The 17496-nt window shown below is 43.1% G+C and overlaps 1 protein-coding gene across 2 annotated transcripts in view; it reads right to left on the bottom strand.

The window, feature by feature from the left end:
* Positions 1-701: 701 nt before the first annotated feature.
* The window catches only part of LOC118370953 (low-density lipoprotein receptor class A domain-containing protein 3-like), a 146471-nt gene continuing 129676 nt past the window's right edge, over positions 702-17496 (bottom strand). For both annotated transcript variants that reach the window (XM_052474841.1, XM_052474840.1), the window contains exons 5-6: positions 6555-6957; positions 702-6131 (exon numbers count right to left, since the gene is read on the bottom strand). In XM_052474841.1, the coding sequence (XP_052330801.1) occupies positions 5921-6131; positions 6555-6957 (614 nt within the window). In that variant the 3' untranslated portion in view covers positions 702-5920. The remainder of the gene's footprint in view (positions 6132-6554; positions 6958-17496) is intronic.

Raw genomic sequence — 17496 nt, 5'->3', positions numbered from 1 at the left:
GGGTGGCGCACAATTGGCCCAGCATCGTCCGAGTTTGTCCGGTGTAGGCCATCATTGTAAATAAGAATTTGTTCTTAACTGACTTGCCTGGTTAAAATAAAATATCATAACCACTTAGCCATCATGAAACTTCTATTCAATCAAATAAGCCTCACGTAGAAAATTAGCAGTCACATTTTTTGATGAACAATTTCGACACACATTGACCATACACAAATTCCTCACTTCATGGGCTTATTTTCATGATTTTGGGCGGAGTAAAACCTCTCGTTTCACCACTTTCTCTCTGACTGAAGTGGTGTAAAGATTCAGTCAACAGCATCCCTAAACCAGGCAAATTGTATTGTAGGGAAAGAGTGGCACCGGGTGGTAGGATGATTGAACTGAATCCCAGGCACAACCATGTGAAATGAATCAACAATAATTACATGGGGCAGCAGCGTAGCCTAGTGGTTAGAGCGTTGGACTAGTAACCGGAAGGTTGCGAGTTTAAACCCCCGAGCTGACAAGGTACAAATCTGTCGTTCTGCCCCTGAACAGGCAGTTAACCCACTGTTCCCAGGCTGTCATTGAAAATAAGAATGTGTTCTTGCCTGGTTAAATAAAGGTAAAATTAAATAAAAAAAAATGTGACATGTATTATGATGGGAAACTGACTGCATCTAGTGAGAAACACACTTGACACATATTTGAATCAGAACCATTTTATATTACTTTTAATGTACAGAATATATTTGATCAGACAGAAAAGCAACGGAAACAAAAAGGTGGTGTGTAAAAGATACAAACAACATGAAACACTCATGAGACAAGTCATCTCCAACAGAATGGAACAACAAATCAGTCATCCCTCTATATCGGAAACGAAAGCATAGTGACATGTGGAAAGACTATCAGACCATTGTAACAGAAAAGCTACAGACCAGGGTTGCATTCATTAATGCACACCTTAGCAAGACGTTTTGCAACGGAAACTAAATCAAGTGTTTCTTACTGGACAATTTCAGTTAGTTCCTCAGCATTTCAGCCCACTTGCTTCTCTTGGCTCCTAGTGAATACAACCCAGATTGTCCTGAGTCTCTGAGTAACACTACTCCCCTGCCTCTAGTCAGTTAGGTATCTGACACAAAACAAGACACAACACTACTGGGGACGTGACTTTGGAGAGTAAGCCTCATCTTCTGGATTTTACAATTATAATGAATGATAATCTTTGGTTTATAGGTTGTTCAACACCACCAGCCAAATGACTGCTGGGGATATACAGTGAGCTGTATTGGGACAGTGACACATGTTTTGTTGTTTTGACTATGTATCCCAGCACTTTGGATATGAAATAATACAATGACTATGAGGTTTAAAGTGCAGAAAGTGAGAAAGTTAGACACACAAATATCATACACCACAAAAACAAAAAAAATGCTAACCTCCCCTGTTATTGTAATGGTGAGAGGTTAGCATGTCTTGGGGGTATGATATTTTTGCGTCTAACTTTCTCACTCACAATTCATTCAGGATTTTCTGTAATCATGGTAATGTCCACATTAATGTAGAGGTGTTTAGAAACATGTTATCCTTATTTACAATAAAAGTGACTCCAAAATGACACTACAATGTTTATATTGGGCACAAAATCATCTGAAACACAACCAAAGCAAAACAGCAAATGCATTCAACAAATTTGTAGTCACAAGCTTGATTTAGTAATTGAGAGCTATGAATATGGGACCAAATACTTATATGTTTACTACTTTAAACACATAAGTGAATTTGTCCCAATACTTTTGGTCCTCTAAAATGGAAGGGGGGACTATGTACAAAAAGTGTTGCAATTTCTAAACGGTTCACCTGATATGGATGAAAATACCCTCAAATTAAAGCTGACAGTTGAATAATTTCAAATCCAAAGTACAGAGACCAACACAACAAAACATTTCAAAGTAATATGTTTGATAATGAAACATTATTTTCTTAGTTAAAAATCTAAATATGATTTTGTTTTAAATAAATGTCTCTACTCTCTCACTCACCGTATATGTACACAGTCACATGAAACCCTTGACAAGTTCTGAAATGGAAATGACACGACAACAACAATACATTACAGATCCTTCAGATAGGAACTTTACCAGTCAGTCAATTAATCATTATAGTTATTGCACAGTGGGCTGGGCGGTGCAGACAGACAGGCAGAGAGACAGGCAGACAGGCAGACAGGCAGACAGGCAGAGAGACAGACAGGCAGAGAGACAGACAGACAGACAGACAGACAGACAGACAGACAGACAGGCAGGCAGGCAGGCAGACAGGCAGGCAGGCAGGCAGGCAGGCAGGCAGGCAGAGAGACAGACAGGCAGAGAGACAGACAGACAGACAGACAGACAGACAGACAGGCAGGCAGGCAGGCAGGCAGGCAGGCAGGCAGGCAGGCAGGCAGGCAGGCAGGCAGGCAGACAGGCAGGCAGGCAGGCAGGCAGGCAGGCAGGCAGGCAGGCAGGCAGGCAGGCAGACAATGGCAGTCTTCTCTCTCTCACATCATCTGTACAGCTGAGACTTACATATTTCTAAACAATGAATTGGGACACTTATAAGAAAAAGATTGAGTATTTTTCTTCTTTATCCAAACATTATTTGGCGTCAATTCAATTGGTCAAACAGCTATGGTACAAATTCAGAAAATAGTCTGTATAATAGGAAGGGCAGAAACAGCATTTGATACAGTTGGGATCCTATGAGTATGTGATTGAGTATGAATCCAAGAAATACAATAAACGAGACATTTTAACCAAGTTACTATAGGTAAAACAGTCCCAAACGGAATTAAACTTTCACTGCTCCATACAAAATGCTTGTCTTACTTAAAATTATTTTCTGTGATTTCTCAGATGCTCTTATCCAGAGCGACTTAAAGGAGAAATTAGGTTTAAATGCTTGTTTCACCCAGTCGGCTCGGGATTCAAACCAGTGAACTTTCTGTTACTGGCCCAGTGCTGTTAACCGCTAGGTTACCTGCCACCCACATGTCTGCCTCAACAACCCAGTAAGGATACTGAGCTGATACAGTTCTGTTGAAGTACTACAAGAGGTTACAATGTTACGTGTGGAGTCAAAAAAGTATATCCGTAATCTATCAAAATGCAATTTGTAGAGCAACATTTGTTTCTTCTGATTGACATATATTGAAATACACTTTAATAGTATTTAGTGTGTGATAACACTGCATGCATGACCAACCACATCTGTGATGATTCATTTCAGTCTGTCCGGAAATACATGCTGGTAGATGGTGCAGTCAGTAACACATCATTATGGAACCAAGGAGAAAAAGTCTGGTCATTTTTGTCAGTGACTATATGAGAGTCAATTGAGCAAATACTTTTCTACTGGGTTGAATAATGGTCTTATAGTTTTTCTCAATCAAGCATTTTTTTGGAACTGTGGTTAAATGTCCGTATAGCAAAACAACAATGATCAAATGCTTAAATACATTTGTAGATTGTCGGATCATTTTCTTGTTTTTGTACCTTTGTACAACTGTCATAACATTTGTTGTGTTGCTGTTAAATGTCAACACATTGTTTTCATCAGAAGAGAACAGGTTGCAATGTGTTCCCTGTTTCTGGGAATCAGTTAATACTACTGCACAAAATAGTATTTATAGTAAATCCGGTACAATATAGGGAAAGATCTACGCAATGCGGACAGCCTAAGATGTATGATTGTTTACAACATGCAGAGATGCAGAAAATGAAGTTCAGTTCCATCTAAGTACTCATAAGACAAGTCATCTCCAATATTCCACACCTTTGGTTTGGTGAGGGTTGACACCTATAAATTCAGCGTTCCCCCACTGTATTCAGCTGTCCTTAGATCTATTGGGGATTGTGTTTCTGCTTGCCAATGGAAAGTCTACAAACCTATGAGCAGAACAGCGTATGTATTGAATACATGGAATTGGATTGTGATGATACCAGTGAATGAATTCTGCAAACAATGTGCTTTGTTTTTCATGAATAATACTTGATTTGATATGTATGAAATTGTTTGGTAAAGTATGCAAAAAAAGGAGAGAGATTCTCCATAATTCTGCACCATTTGATAGTTGTTTCAATCATCATGATGTAGTAGTGACTGCAAAGAAAACCTATTGACCAACTGGTATTTTTAAAAGACAGAATCACTTTCTGTTTTGTCAGCTATATATACAGTGCATTCGGGAAAGTATTCAGACCCCTTGACTTTTTCCACATTTTGTTATGTTACAGCCTTATTCTAAAATGGATGAAATTATATTTTCCCCTCATAAACCTACACACAATACCCCGATGCACTGTATGTTTGTCTGGATGTTTTTGCAGTAAGTCGTCTTCTTTTGATGAATTTGCAATTTCGGTCTCATTTAGCCTTGCTGAATGTATTCATGCATTTACTGTTTTGCAAGCAGCCACATAGTTCTGTGTGTTGTGAGGCTCGTTTTGAAAATATACCTTGTTCAATAAAAATGCTTGAATGCAATTGAGATTTGTTTTTACTTGAGGATAATCCTAAATGCTTATTTCTATGTGCACGCTTGTGTTCCAAGGCACCAAGTGGAATGGTCTCTGCTCCAGTCCACATCATTTCTACTTCCTCTTCCTCTTTATGCACTAATGCAAACAACTCCTTAATTGTTTTTATCTCTTCCCTGACAAAATGTTTGTCCTGTGCTCTCAGGTAGCAGAGTGTAATGTTAATCAACATAAAAACACTAGTCAGACATGAAGTGCAGTCTGAACATTCTGCTCCTCTCTGCCAGTGTCTGAGGAGATATATCAAAACAAAGCAATTTGCACTGTCATCATGGGCAGTAGAACAAGATCTCAATGAACTGCTGTCAAACTAGAATCTGAGTGGGACAGTAGACATACAGTTGTTAAACGTATATTTTAGTGATTTGAAAAGGCACAGATACCAAAACAGAACAACCTTACTTTGGGACCTTACTCAGTAAGAGTATTTTCATCCACATGTTCTCTTCCTTAAATAATACTTCCATTTGAGTTCCTGCCAAAACATAAGTTACGTGCATACTCAACAACCCCGATAAGTGCTCTATAACAGAGCAATATGATTCCAGTTATTCCTATGAAACGAAAGAGATGGCCAATGAGAATAGAGATTGAAGAGAACCAGCATCATGCAATATGGATGGGAGGGAAGTGCAGTATGTCCACGACCCAAGAGCTTCTGTGGCTAGCTGGTCGTCCTAATGTGCTAAACCGTAACATTACAGATATGACACTGTGCATTTTTCACGATTCTTAAACAACATATACATCTGCCACTGTAACACCATGTGACATTTGACCCATTATGAGTACCACAAATACTGTTAGTTAGTGCGACTCCTACTTCATTGTTAATGCATGACTGTACTACACAGGTTGACCATCTATCCAGTCAACTTAATCCAAGCTAAAGGATCTTCGCCCAACCACCCAACTGGTCTTCACCAGTCCAACAGGAGATGAATAGTGTTGGGAGGCTGTGGGAGTTTTTCTCAGTCTTTAGAAGCTTAGGCTCTGGTTTCTGTTAAGCAGACTGTGAGAAATTAATTTGTAAAAAGCGCTATATAGCCACAGATTAAATGCAATTGACTGATGATTGATTGAATGAGTAGTAAGCCCAGTCAGGGATATGTAGATACATTTCCAGTAGAGGGCGCCAGCGTACAAGAGCAATGATTCCAAGTGCCTCAGTCAGTCAGTCAGTCAGTCAGTCAGTCAGTTGTAGCTATAGGTAGAATAGCGCCTTGTCTCTCATTCCCACAGCAGGCAGGACAGTGCTTTGGGCCTTAACATATCGCACAGCTCTTCTCTCTTCAGCCATCCACAGCGCTGAGGCTGGGTACTAGTCCTACGTAGATGCAGTAACCAGAGGACTACAGCTGGTCCGACTCCTCTCTGGAGCTGAGGCTAGGCCGGGACAAGCCTGGGGCCACAGTTCTGGGTGTAGGGGTCTCAGATGGGCATGCATTTGGCTGAGTGGAGGGCACTGTGGTGGCTTCGTACTGGGGCAGCTCACCTTCTGACGGCAGCTCCTCCCCGTCTGGGAGGTAGGGAGGCGGGGGGAGGTCGAACCAAGGAGGCCGGCTGGAGGCGAGATGGAGAAATAGATGAGTAAAGGAGCGTACATATAATTATGCTACTATTGCACTGTTGCATTCTAACGTCCTAACTAATAAATGGACAAATTATGGTCAGAAGTATTCTAAATTGTATTTAGTTAAGTTTAGAGACAGATCAATTCTTAGTTAGATTTCTGTGTATTAGGTATTTGTTGTGAAATTGTTAGATATTACTTGTTAGATATTACTGCACTGTCGGAACTAGAAGCACAAGCATTTTGCTGCACCCGCAATAGCATCTGCTAAACACATGTACGTGACAAATACAATTTGATTTTGAATATAACAAACACATTAAAATAGACAAAACTACAGCTGGCAAAAGTCTCACACTCCCCCCTCCAGTACACTACATTGACAGTATGTCTCAAGCGGACTCTCAGCCTACCTGACATCCAGTACAGCCTGGGAGTAGGAAGGTGGTGAGTCCATGGGCATGCCAGCTGGGTAGAGGGCCCCAGACAGCAGCTGTAGCCCTGGGGGACCTGCAGCGTACTGGGCCGCAGCAGACGGGGAGGTGGGGGAGAGGCCAGGGCCAGCCGGGTGGACATGTCCCCGGTCTAGGATGACCAGGCGGGACAGCAGCAGGGGCTGGTGGTGGTGGTGGTGGTGGGAGGACCCCCGGACCCCACGGGGCAGCAGCACGCTGCGCTTCCTCTGATGGTGCAGGACCAAGGCCAACAGCGCCACCACCAGGACGAAGATGACAGCGCTGCCGATGACCGCGTAGGTGATGCTGGGGTAGTACCGCAGCCGGTAGTCCAGGGTTACAAAGTCCTGACCTGGAGCCTCTGGAGGAGAGAATATATGGATCTATTTAATGTAGGCTAGCTCTAAGGGGCAAAATGATCTTACAGTTATTTTCTAGAGAAGCGATGCAGAGTTCAGGAGCTTTTTGTCTGAGATGAAAACAGAGAGCAACACTACGAGGAATGTCAGATTACTGCTGTTGAGGAGTGAGCAATGCGTGCACGCACACACGAGAGTAACACTTAGGAACTCACAGGTCAAGATGAGAAAAGGGAACAGTGGGATAGTAGTCAGAAACACAGCAGCAGCCTACTGGTTGAAATTAACAGGAGTTGCAACACTAATAAGGAGCACTGTGCTTTATTATTCCAGATGAGAAGAGGGAAACATTTCCTGTATGGGGGAGGTAGTCTGGGGAGACCAAGGGCCGCACTCAGAACTAGCCTGAATAGAAGTTGCGTCCCTCCTCCCCAACAGTCGCCACAAAACAATCACCAACACCCCTTCCCCTGTCATGGTGATGCTCATTCACTCAGACCCGGCCGTTCCTTCCCTCAGTTCCCTGGTCCTATTCATTATGCGCTGAGCTCTGCAGAGAGCGGTCCAAAACAAAAATTAAATGCTACAGTTAATTAGCGCAGTAAAAGAAAAACAGATAAAGGGATCCCACCACTGCCACCCGTCCCGCTCGCCAGACGCACAGACAAAAGGAACTCATAATCAGGGCGATCACCAGAGTTTCATAATATTCGGGGCCCAGTCCTGAAGACCAGGGATGAGGGGTTTGTGGGTCCGAGAAAAAAAGGGCCTTTCTAAAATAATTTCCTGCATTTCTACGTCATTGTACATGACTGGAGACATTACCCTAATACTTTTTTATACCACAAAAATGATCAAAAATGTCAAGCGACTCTGACATTTACATACTGCGATCAATAAAACGAACGACCCATGTCTTAAAAGCAACCGATAGCATACGCAAATGAAAATATTGGATACACAGATTTTAGGCGTACAATATGAGGAGGAAATTATAGTCCAACAACTTTCCAGTGGCACTCACCTACTCAAACAGATTTGCCCAGCAATTGTATTTTGAAATATTGCAAAATACCTTCTAGCTGCTGCCTGCTGTTCATTGACAGCCACAAATCAGCCACAAGGGCTGCCTGATTGCTCGATTCCCGACTGTAGACTCACTAGGCCTATGCGTTTGGAAAATGTATTTCAATGTACGTGCAACACTTCCAGCACCCCTACCTGCAGCGCTGTTTTCTTTCATGTGCTGTGCTCTCCCCAAGGCCAAATAGTCAACACTTTTTGTCATTAATTCAATCGAGTGTGGTCAGTAACCCCATATGACGTTATTGTTTCGGTAGGCCAACTGTTACAATATTTGTTTTAATCATCTATCAGCAATTAGCTTAGCCTACATTTACAAGGGAAATCAATTCAGTAAATCAATGAAGCCAATAGTAGTTTCAGCTATATTGTTATTGAAATGATGCAGATTACCTTATGACCTTTTTAAACGATAAAAAATGTGTGAAATGACTTGAATAGTCTATGGGAAAAGCGTACGAACGTGTATTCGCATCACTAGTCTAAGTGACTAAAATGCATCAGAAAAGTGTTGAAAAGTTCAGGAAAACATCAGGGAAGCTCATTAGGTACTACAGGCCTAATGAGGGTGTAAAATCTGAATGACTTTCAATTGCTAGACTAATGATCATGAGCACTTCCATACATTTAGCTAAGAATTGTCTGCCTAATGTTGACCAAATATCCAAACAGAGATTCAGTAAAAACCTAAATCTGACATTGATTTAATTATCAAGATGAGTTCCCATGTTTGTCTCAAAGCAGCGCAATGACACTGTCCCAATTATCAGTTGACCGTTCACGGCAATTGCTTTACATTCATTATAACCAGTGGGGTAGCGCTGGTAATGTAGCCTACCGGAGCACCATTATTGTATAATTATTACGCCATTATTTCTGAATGAAAGTTGGTACCGACATGAATTTTAGAATGTACATACAATGCATCATCCAAATTGTATGGTTGCCTTTGCCTACACATACTGTAAGTAGCTAAAAGGAAAACGTTACATTTGTAAAATCCTAAAACACCAAATTAGGCCTACTTTATTATGAATTAGGCCATCATCACTCTCAATAGTGAATGATAATTATTCACGTCTTACAGGTGAACGTCCATGCTACATGGCAACCATTTGATCCCAATCACTTTCATGTGAATATGCATTTCAATCTCCTTGAAAAGATATACAGTCAGTAACCGGCCGAACTAATCGCATTTGAGACCAGATGAAGTTAAACACAGCCACCTCATGAGAAAAAAATGTAACATTTCAGCACATAAGAAATGACATGGTGTTTTTGGCATAACAGTGGCCTAACATTATCATGTTATTATATTCGGCTTGATAAGTAATCATTAAGTGATCTTGAGAGACATAAAACCATTCTGAAAAGTGGGGGAGCTTCGCTCTGTTGAGCACCAGCAGCCCTACGCCCCTGATTATAACGGTTGGATGACTTCGGGAGTTCAGTGGCACATTCAGTTGACACATTATCTTTTTACACCATTGCAGCAGCGCAAAAGCTTATTGGCTGAGACCCAAAGTCATTCGGGACTAAAGCCCCAAAAGCTTATTGGCTGAGACCCAAAGTCATTCGGGACTAAAGCCCCAAAAGCTTATTGGCTGAGACCCAAAGTCATTCGGGACTAAAGCCCCAAAAGCTTATTGGCTGAGACCCAAAGTCATTCGAGACTAAAGCCCCAAAAGCTTATTGGCTGAGACCCAAAGTCATTCGGGACTAAAGCCCCAAAAGCTTATTGGCTGAGACCCAAAGTCATTCGGGACTAAAGCCCCAAAAGCTTATTGGCTGAGACCCAAAGTCATTCGGGACTAAAGCCCCAAAAGCCAGGTCCTGGTGATGTCCATGCTCATAATGCCTCCACATAAACAATGGGTGGGTATTTGGTGTGTTTAGAAATAGAAGGCCTATATGAAAAGGCTACTGTTTTGTCTCTACTGCACTACCTGCCCAGTGCTAATGAAATGGTGTTGCTGATGCAGACACATCAGAATAGAAGCACACACGCATCTTTCTATTCCATAAGGGAGCTTTGCCACTCCCAGATGACACCATCACCTCTAGCAGAGACTCTATACTCTCAGTGCTCATAAACCTTTCCCCCCTGGAGAGGTAGAGGGCCAGGGATCACACAGGCTCTGCCTGCTGTTCCCACAGACCACTTTAATCATACCAGAGTGGCTTCAAAACCCCCTTCTTCTCCCATCCTCTCAGCGCCTGCTCTCCCTTCTTAGTACCTGCACTGCCTCCCCCATCCTCCCGGCTCTCCCCTCCTGCTCTCTTCCTTCCATCTCCCCCATCCTCCCGGCCTCTCTCTCTCTCTCTCTCTCTCTCTCTCTCAGCAGTTAGTCTGATGCCTCCACTGTGCAGTGGAACAGGTCATTCTACAGCCATGCTTCTCCACCTCTTCTACTTCTCTTATCATTCCTTGTGGTAAAAGTCTGTGGTGGAATTGAAATGAAAAGGGCAATGAAAAAAAACAGACTGCTGACTGTGTGAATCAATTACGAGAAAACTCAACAGTGTGTTCTCTAACATTACGTCCGAGACCATATACGGGTGTAGGATAAATGCCAGTGTGTTTGACAGCCTGACTCAAAAATGCAGTCCCACCAGGTGTATTCTTGTCATTTGAACTGAGAGAGGATGTGGAGTGGGAGGTAAATCCTTCAAAGTGTCATCACAGAAACACAAGGGTGCAGTTACAGTGTGACACACAAACCTAAAAACAAAGCCTGAAAAATAAAGTCATTTCTACCTGCCTAATCTCTTTCTTGCTCATGATCCAGATGCATAGACAGGAGTAAGACAGACAGGAAAGTGAGATGCGGTATTGGAGAATGCCTGCTATATTGAGGGCAGCACTGAAACTATTCTTTGTCTGATCAAATCAAACTATGACAAACATTAACAGAACACTGACATTTTATTGCTGGGATACAGGGGATTTCTTTGAAGCGCATTCTTTCATCCGGATTGGAAACCTGCCTACAAGTATGCTAATGAGCGACTCATGTCAAAATGAATGAGAAGAGAGCGAGAGAAATGCTGGGAATACTGGAATACTCCAGGAGAGGAGATCCACATCTATACAAATAAAGCCGTACACAGCACAGCAAATCCTCTCTCTACATACCTTAACACATAATGTATTCACATACTCTCCTTTAGAAGAGAGAAAAAGAAAACAAGGGGAAAAACACACTATCTCCTGCTATGACATTCCACTGCTTCTAGAATGTGTCTCCAGTTGATTGGTGTGTTTGCCTTATTCCATGGAGGTGGGGGAACGCCGTGTGACGGTTGATAATTACAGGTGTTGGTTCAGCTGGCGGCACGGACATAACAGCGAGAGAGGTTTGTGATGATGGTGCAACGATGGAGTCAGTGACAAAGCTGGCCGCTCCTCAGATCAACACATTAGCTTGAGCCAGAGTAAATATGGCCATGCCGTGGAGTGGAGCAGTGGTGAGACGTACCACTAGGGGGCAGTCTGTTCCTATATTTTCACCACATTTTGAGAAAGCTGGTTCCCCTCAGTGCAGGCCTAAAACCTCAAACAGGACTATTCCTCCTGTCCAAGCTCCCCCGGTGAAGGGAGGCCGACGCCCCTCACCCCTTGGGCAGCCCTCCAGAGCAACAGCAGAAGAAGGGGAAAACACAGCCCAAACAGGCAGACAAGCCATCTGGCTAACAGGCTTCAAACATACCCCGACGCATGTGCACACTCACACACATACTAAGTGAGAAAAAGCAATAAACACTATTAAAAAATTACAACACGTCTTTCATTCTGGTCCAAATCTGCTAACTAAATCCTAACCCACATGGAGGGAAATCTATAAATGAAAAACAACAAACAAGTAGTAGAGGCCATGCTGTTCATGTCCCCTGGGAGTACTATTCATATGCTAGCTACTCACTCTCAGATTCCTCTGTCTGTGGAACAGTAGGTAGAAAGAGAAAAACAAACTCTTAAAAATGACTGTGGTGGATGTGGTGGGCAACTTGGCTGAGGGATTGACACCATACTCCCCCTCTCCTCTACAAATTCCATTGGCTGTCTGGACCTGCTGCTCTCTTTAGCAGTGATAGCATAGCGTAGCATGTTAGCTGCTCCCTGACAGACACCAACCAGCACACCATTACTCCTCCCTGCCTGCTGCGTTATTTGTGTTCATGTGTCATGTCCTGTGTGACCCTCTCCTGTTATTATGTTCTGAGAGAGGGGAAGAGAACGACAGAGAGCGTTAGGATGAGTGAGAAAGTGAGGATGAGAGCGAAAGGGAGAGGCAGGGTGGGATCAACAAACAACATGGAGGGAACAACAGAGAAAAAGAGAGAGTGAGCGAGGCCACAATAGAGAGTGAGAGAGAAAAATGAAAGAGCCAAAGGTAGTGAGGGAGGGAGGCAGCCCCCAGCCCCCAGCTGGGAGGGGAGGTTTCATGCTCTATCAGGTCTCCATTTGCCTGTCCTGTAATAACTTGTCCGCTCCATTGCCTGCAACTATCACCACGGCCATTACACTCAGTCACACGGTTATAGCAGCACGACCAGCCATGTTTGGAGGCAGGCAATGGAGACCACTAACAGATTGCACCACATCCGTACACACTGGGAGAGGATGGAGGGATTGAGGAATGGAGGGGTTGAAAGACTGATAGAAGCAATAGAAGTGAAGAAGAAAGAGTGATGCAGGGTGGAGGGAGGGATGTTGGGACAAAGTGAAAGAGTGGATGAATAAAATGTATTGCAGGGAGCCAGACTTGGCTGGAATAGTGCAACAATGACTTGTCATTAGGGATTACAGTGAAGAAAAAACGGTTGGGTGCTTTGGTGCAACACAGAGTGTGTCAAAGACTTTCAAATGCAGAATTCCTTAGAGATGTGTGTGTGTGATGTGTGTGTGGTTGGGGGGACAGAACCTTCTGCAGGAATTGTAAGAAAAGGGAGGGGTCAGTGGTTAGAAAGAGCTTTGACTACAGGCCCCTCCTACTGAACCTGAGGGGCCCGTCTCCATGGTAACTGTGTGCTTTGGGCAGAGAGGTGAGAGAGGAAGGGAAGGGTGGGAGTAGTGGCTGTACACACACACTGATGCCCCCTGGGAGTACTATTCATCCATGTCAGAAAGACAAAGGGAGTCTGTCTGTCTGTCTGCAGGATCCACAGGTTTAGGACATACCTCCCAGAGGAGACAGCTATGCTGTGTGCGTGTTCAAAGGGGAGCTATCACAAAACCGCATGGATGCAGCAGGACACTATGAGAGAGATACAGAGCCATGGCCACTGCCAAAACCTTTTTATCTGATGTCCTTTATCATTTTATTTATGCAGGTGAGGCTCTTTGAGATAAAACATCTACTTTTCAAGTGTAAAAGAGCAGCAATCAGACTCATTAAAAGTTAAAAGTATACAGACACAGACATATATATATATATAGCTCCACAGCCAGTAAGCAGGGTAAAATAACTACCACTAACTTCATGACAGGAACAGGAAATTAGACCATTCTGATTTCTCACAAAAGTACCCAAAAAGGCTGTTTTTAAACATGTGGATGTAGCTGCTGTGCTTGAAGTCAGGGGCTGACGAGGAGAGTTGGTGATGCTGTTACGGGGAGAATTGACGCCATCGGTGGCGATGTTTGGAGCTAGAGAAAGGAGGATACCTAGTCAGTTGTACAACTGAATGAGTCTTCCCCTTTTAACCCAACCCCTCTGAATCAGAGAGGTGTGGGGGGGCTGCCATAATCGACATCCACATCTTTGGCGCCAGGGGAACAGTGGGTTAAACTGCCTTACTCAGGGACAGAACAACAGCTTTTTACCATGACAGCTCTGAGCTTCGATACAGCAACCTTTTGGTCACAAGAGAGAGTGCGAGAGAGCGAGAGAGAGAGGCTAATTACTGGGTAAGGAAAGGCATAAAAACAAAGAGAGGGAATGAAACAGTGGTGAGGAGCAAGAGAGTGGGAGAGAGCTGTATATGGTTGTATGTTTTATTGTGTATAATATAGACAGAGTGCAAAACTGGAGACAAATTCAGCTCCAATAACTCCTGTGGTATATGTGTCAACAGCAACCGTGGGAAAATCCTCTGCATTATCATAAACAGCAGACTCCTACATTTCCTCAGTAAAAACAATGTTCTGAGCATATGTCAAAATGGCTTTTTATCAAATTGACATAAGACAGACCATCACCCTGCACACGCCAATTGACAAACAAACAAAACAAAAGCAAAGTCTTCTCATGCTTTGTTGATTTCAAAAAAGCTTGCGACTCAAATTGGCATGAGGATCTGTTATATAAGTTGATGGAAATCAGTGTTGGGGGAAAACATAGTATATTATAATATCCATGTACGAAAAAACAAGTGTGTGGTAAAAATTGGCAAATACATATTGATTTCTTTCCTAAGGGCCAGGGGCCGAGACAGGGATGCAGCTTGAGCCCCACCCTCTTCAACATTTATATCAACAAATTGGCGATGGCTCTAGAACTATCTGAAACACCCGGCTTCACCCTACTAGACTCTGAAGTCAAATGTTTACTGTTTGCAGATGATCTGGTACTTCTGTCCCCAACCAAGCAGGGCCTACAGCACCACCTAGATCTTCTGCACAGATTCTGTCAGACCTGGGTCCTTGGGCTCAGTTCGTCCCAGTAAGACAAAAATAATGGTGTTCCAAAAAAGGTCCAAACCCTCCATAATATAGTCAACACCTACAGAGAGATTAACCAAGAGAAAAGTCCCTTCAGCAAACTGGTCCTGGGGCTCTGTTCACAAACAATACAGCAACACAACTAGGCCCAACCAAATAATGAGAAAACATTTGTGACCCGTTGCCACAAGAAAAGGGCAACCAGAGGAGCACAAACACCATTGTAAATTCAACGATATTTATCTGTTTATTTATTTTCCCTTTTGTACTTCAACTATTTACACATTGTTATAACACTGTACACAGCCAATAATAGAACATTTGAAACGTCTATGTTCTTTAAATAATTTTGTGAGCTTAATGTTTACTGTTAATTTCTGATTGTCTATTTCCCTTTTGTTTGTCTATTTCACTTGTTTTGGCAATTTAAACATATGTTTCACATGCCAATAAAGCCCCTTGAATTGAGGGAGAGAGTGAGAGCGAGAGAGACACACACACCTTGTGTCACACCGAGAGATGTATAATAACCAAACAGGTCCTTGAGCTCACTCATTCATACAGCAACAAATCCTCCTCTACCCCATGCCCTAGGTTATGAAAACTAGCAGAATTTAGGATATGTTCCCCTTCAAATGTACGCAGCTTATATCAAATCCCATTAGATTAGCCTATAGACTCAGTGCTGACTATAGAGTCAGCACTGGGTATTTATCCAACTTAATACCTTCCTTGGGGTTCCTGTCCCAACGTTCACAGGCTTTGAACAGGGAAATCCAACTGGGTACATGTTAAATGTTAGACATATTTCAAGCTACCTTTAGAGGACTTTATATTGCTCCCCTTAGATCTAATAGAATAGAATATGCCTCACGCTAAATGATACCAGGAGAATTGTAGCTACAGGATTTTAACTCAAAGTGCTCCCCCCTCTGGCCAGGAAAGTATAACGCAGTGACCACAGCTAGTCTACCTGGGGTCCAACAATATAAAAAAAGACATTACAGGCAAAAAGGTTTGGGCGCATAGATGGGACACTGATCTGCAAATGGGGTTGGGGGCTGACACACAGGCACGGACCGAGCATTTCTCATTGTAACTCTAGCCACATGGGAACTGGTGGTGACAGGAGTCTTTGTGAGTGTCTGAAGATCAGGTTGAAGGTGATTTAATGCTCAGCACAGGAGATCATATGTGGCAGGGGTAATGAAAATACAACGTTAGTGGGTCCTCCATATCTCCTTCAGACATGACATGTTCTGATAAAGTTGAGCCCAGAGTGGACTGGAAGGGAGGGAAGACCGGAGGGAGGGAGGCTCACACACTGGCGCCTGGTGAGTCGATCAGAGTAACATACATCCACCCTGCTTGGCAAATACACACATGCAGTACATGCAAGTACTACAGACAGATAAACATGCATATTACCCACACATGCGCACACACACAGACACTACCCTTGGTTCTGAAATGCACCAAGGTTACAGATGCAGATCATAGTATCGAATCCCCTCTCCTTAAACACTGGGCCTGTCCAGCCCTACGGATGGGAGAGGGCATTGGTCTCATCACTGTCCACAACACAGCCCATATCTATGGACCACGCTACTGCAAATACAGTTGAAGACAGAAGTTTACATACAAGTTTACAAACTCCTTAACCAAATACATTTAAACTCAGTTTTTCACAATTCCTGACATTTAATTCTAGTAAAAATTCCCTGCCTTAGGGTCAGTTAGGAAATGTCAGAATAATAGGAAGAGAGAATATTTTCAGCTTTTATTTCTTTCATCACATTCCCAGTGGGTCAGAAGTTTACATGCACTCAATTAGCATTTGGTAGCATTGCCTTTTTTTTGTTTAACTTGGGTCAAATGTTTTGGGTAGCCTTCCACAAGCTTCCCACAATATGTTGGGTGAATTATTGGTAATTCCTCCTGACAGAGCTGGTGTAACGGAGTCAGGTTTGTAGGCCTCCTTGCACACACACACTTTTTCAGTTCTGCCCACACATTTTCTATGGGATTGAGGTCAGGGCTTTGTGATGGCCACTCCAATACCTTGACTTTGTTGTCCTTAAACTATTTTGCCACAACTTTGAAGTATGCTTGGGGTCATTGTCCATTTGGAAGACCCATTTGCACCCAAGCTTTAACTTCCTGTCTGATGTCTTGAGATGTAGCTTCAATATATCCACATCATTTTCCTGCCTCATGATGCCATTTATTTTCTGAAGTGCACCATGCCCTCCTGCAGCAAAGCACCCCCACAACATGATGCTGCCACCCCCATGCTTCACGGTTGGGATGGTGTTCTTCCCCCTTTTTCCTCCAAACATAACAATGTCATTATTTCCAAACAGTTGTATTTTTGTTTCAACAGACCAGAGGCCATTTCTCCAAAAAGTATGATCTTTGTCCCCATGTGCAGTTGCAAACCGTAGGTTTTGGAGCTGTGGCTTCTTCCTTGCTGAGCGGCCTTTCAGGTTATGTCGATATAGGACTCGTTTGACTGTGGATACAGATACTTTGTATGTGTTTCCTCCAGCATCTTCACAAGGTCCTTTGCTGTTGTTCTGGGATTGATTTGCACTATTCGCATCAAAGTACGTTCATCTCTAGGAGACATGTCTCCTTCCTGAGCGTGTCTCCTTCCTGAGCGGGATGACGGCTGTGTGGTCCCATGGTGTTTATACTTGTACCTTCAGGTATTTGTAAATTGCTCCCATGATGTCAAGCAAAGAGGCACTGAGTTTGAAGGTAGGCCTTGAAATACATCCACAGGCACACC

The sequence above is a fragment of the Oncorhynchus keta genome, chromosome 22 (assembly GCF_023373465.1).
Source record: "Oncorhynchus keta strain PuntledgeMale-10-30-2019 chromosome 22, Oket_V2, whole genome shotgun sequence".
NCBI classification, from domain to species: Eukaryota; Metazoa; Chordata; class Actinopteri; order Salmoniformes; family Salmonidae; genus Oncorhynchus; species Oncorhynchus keta.
The sequence above is the reverse complement of the archived record's forward strand: the minus strand, read 5'-3'. Positions and strand labels throughout refer to the sequence as shown.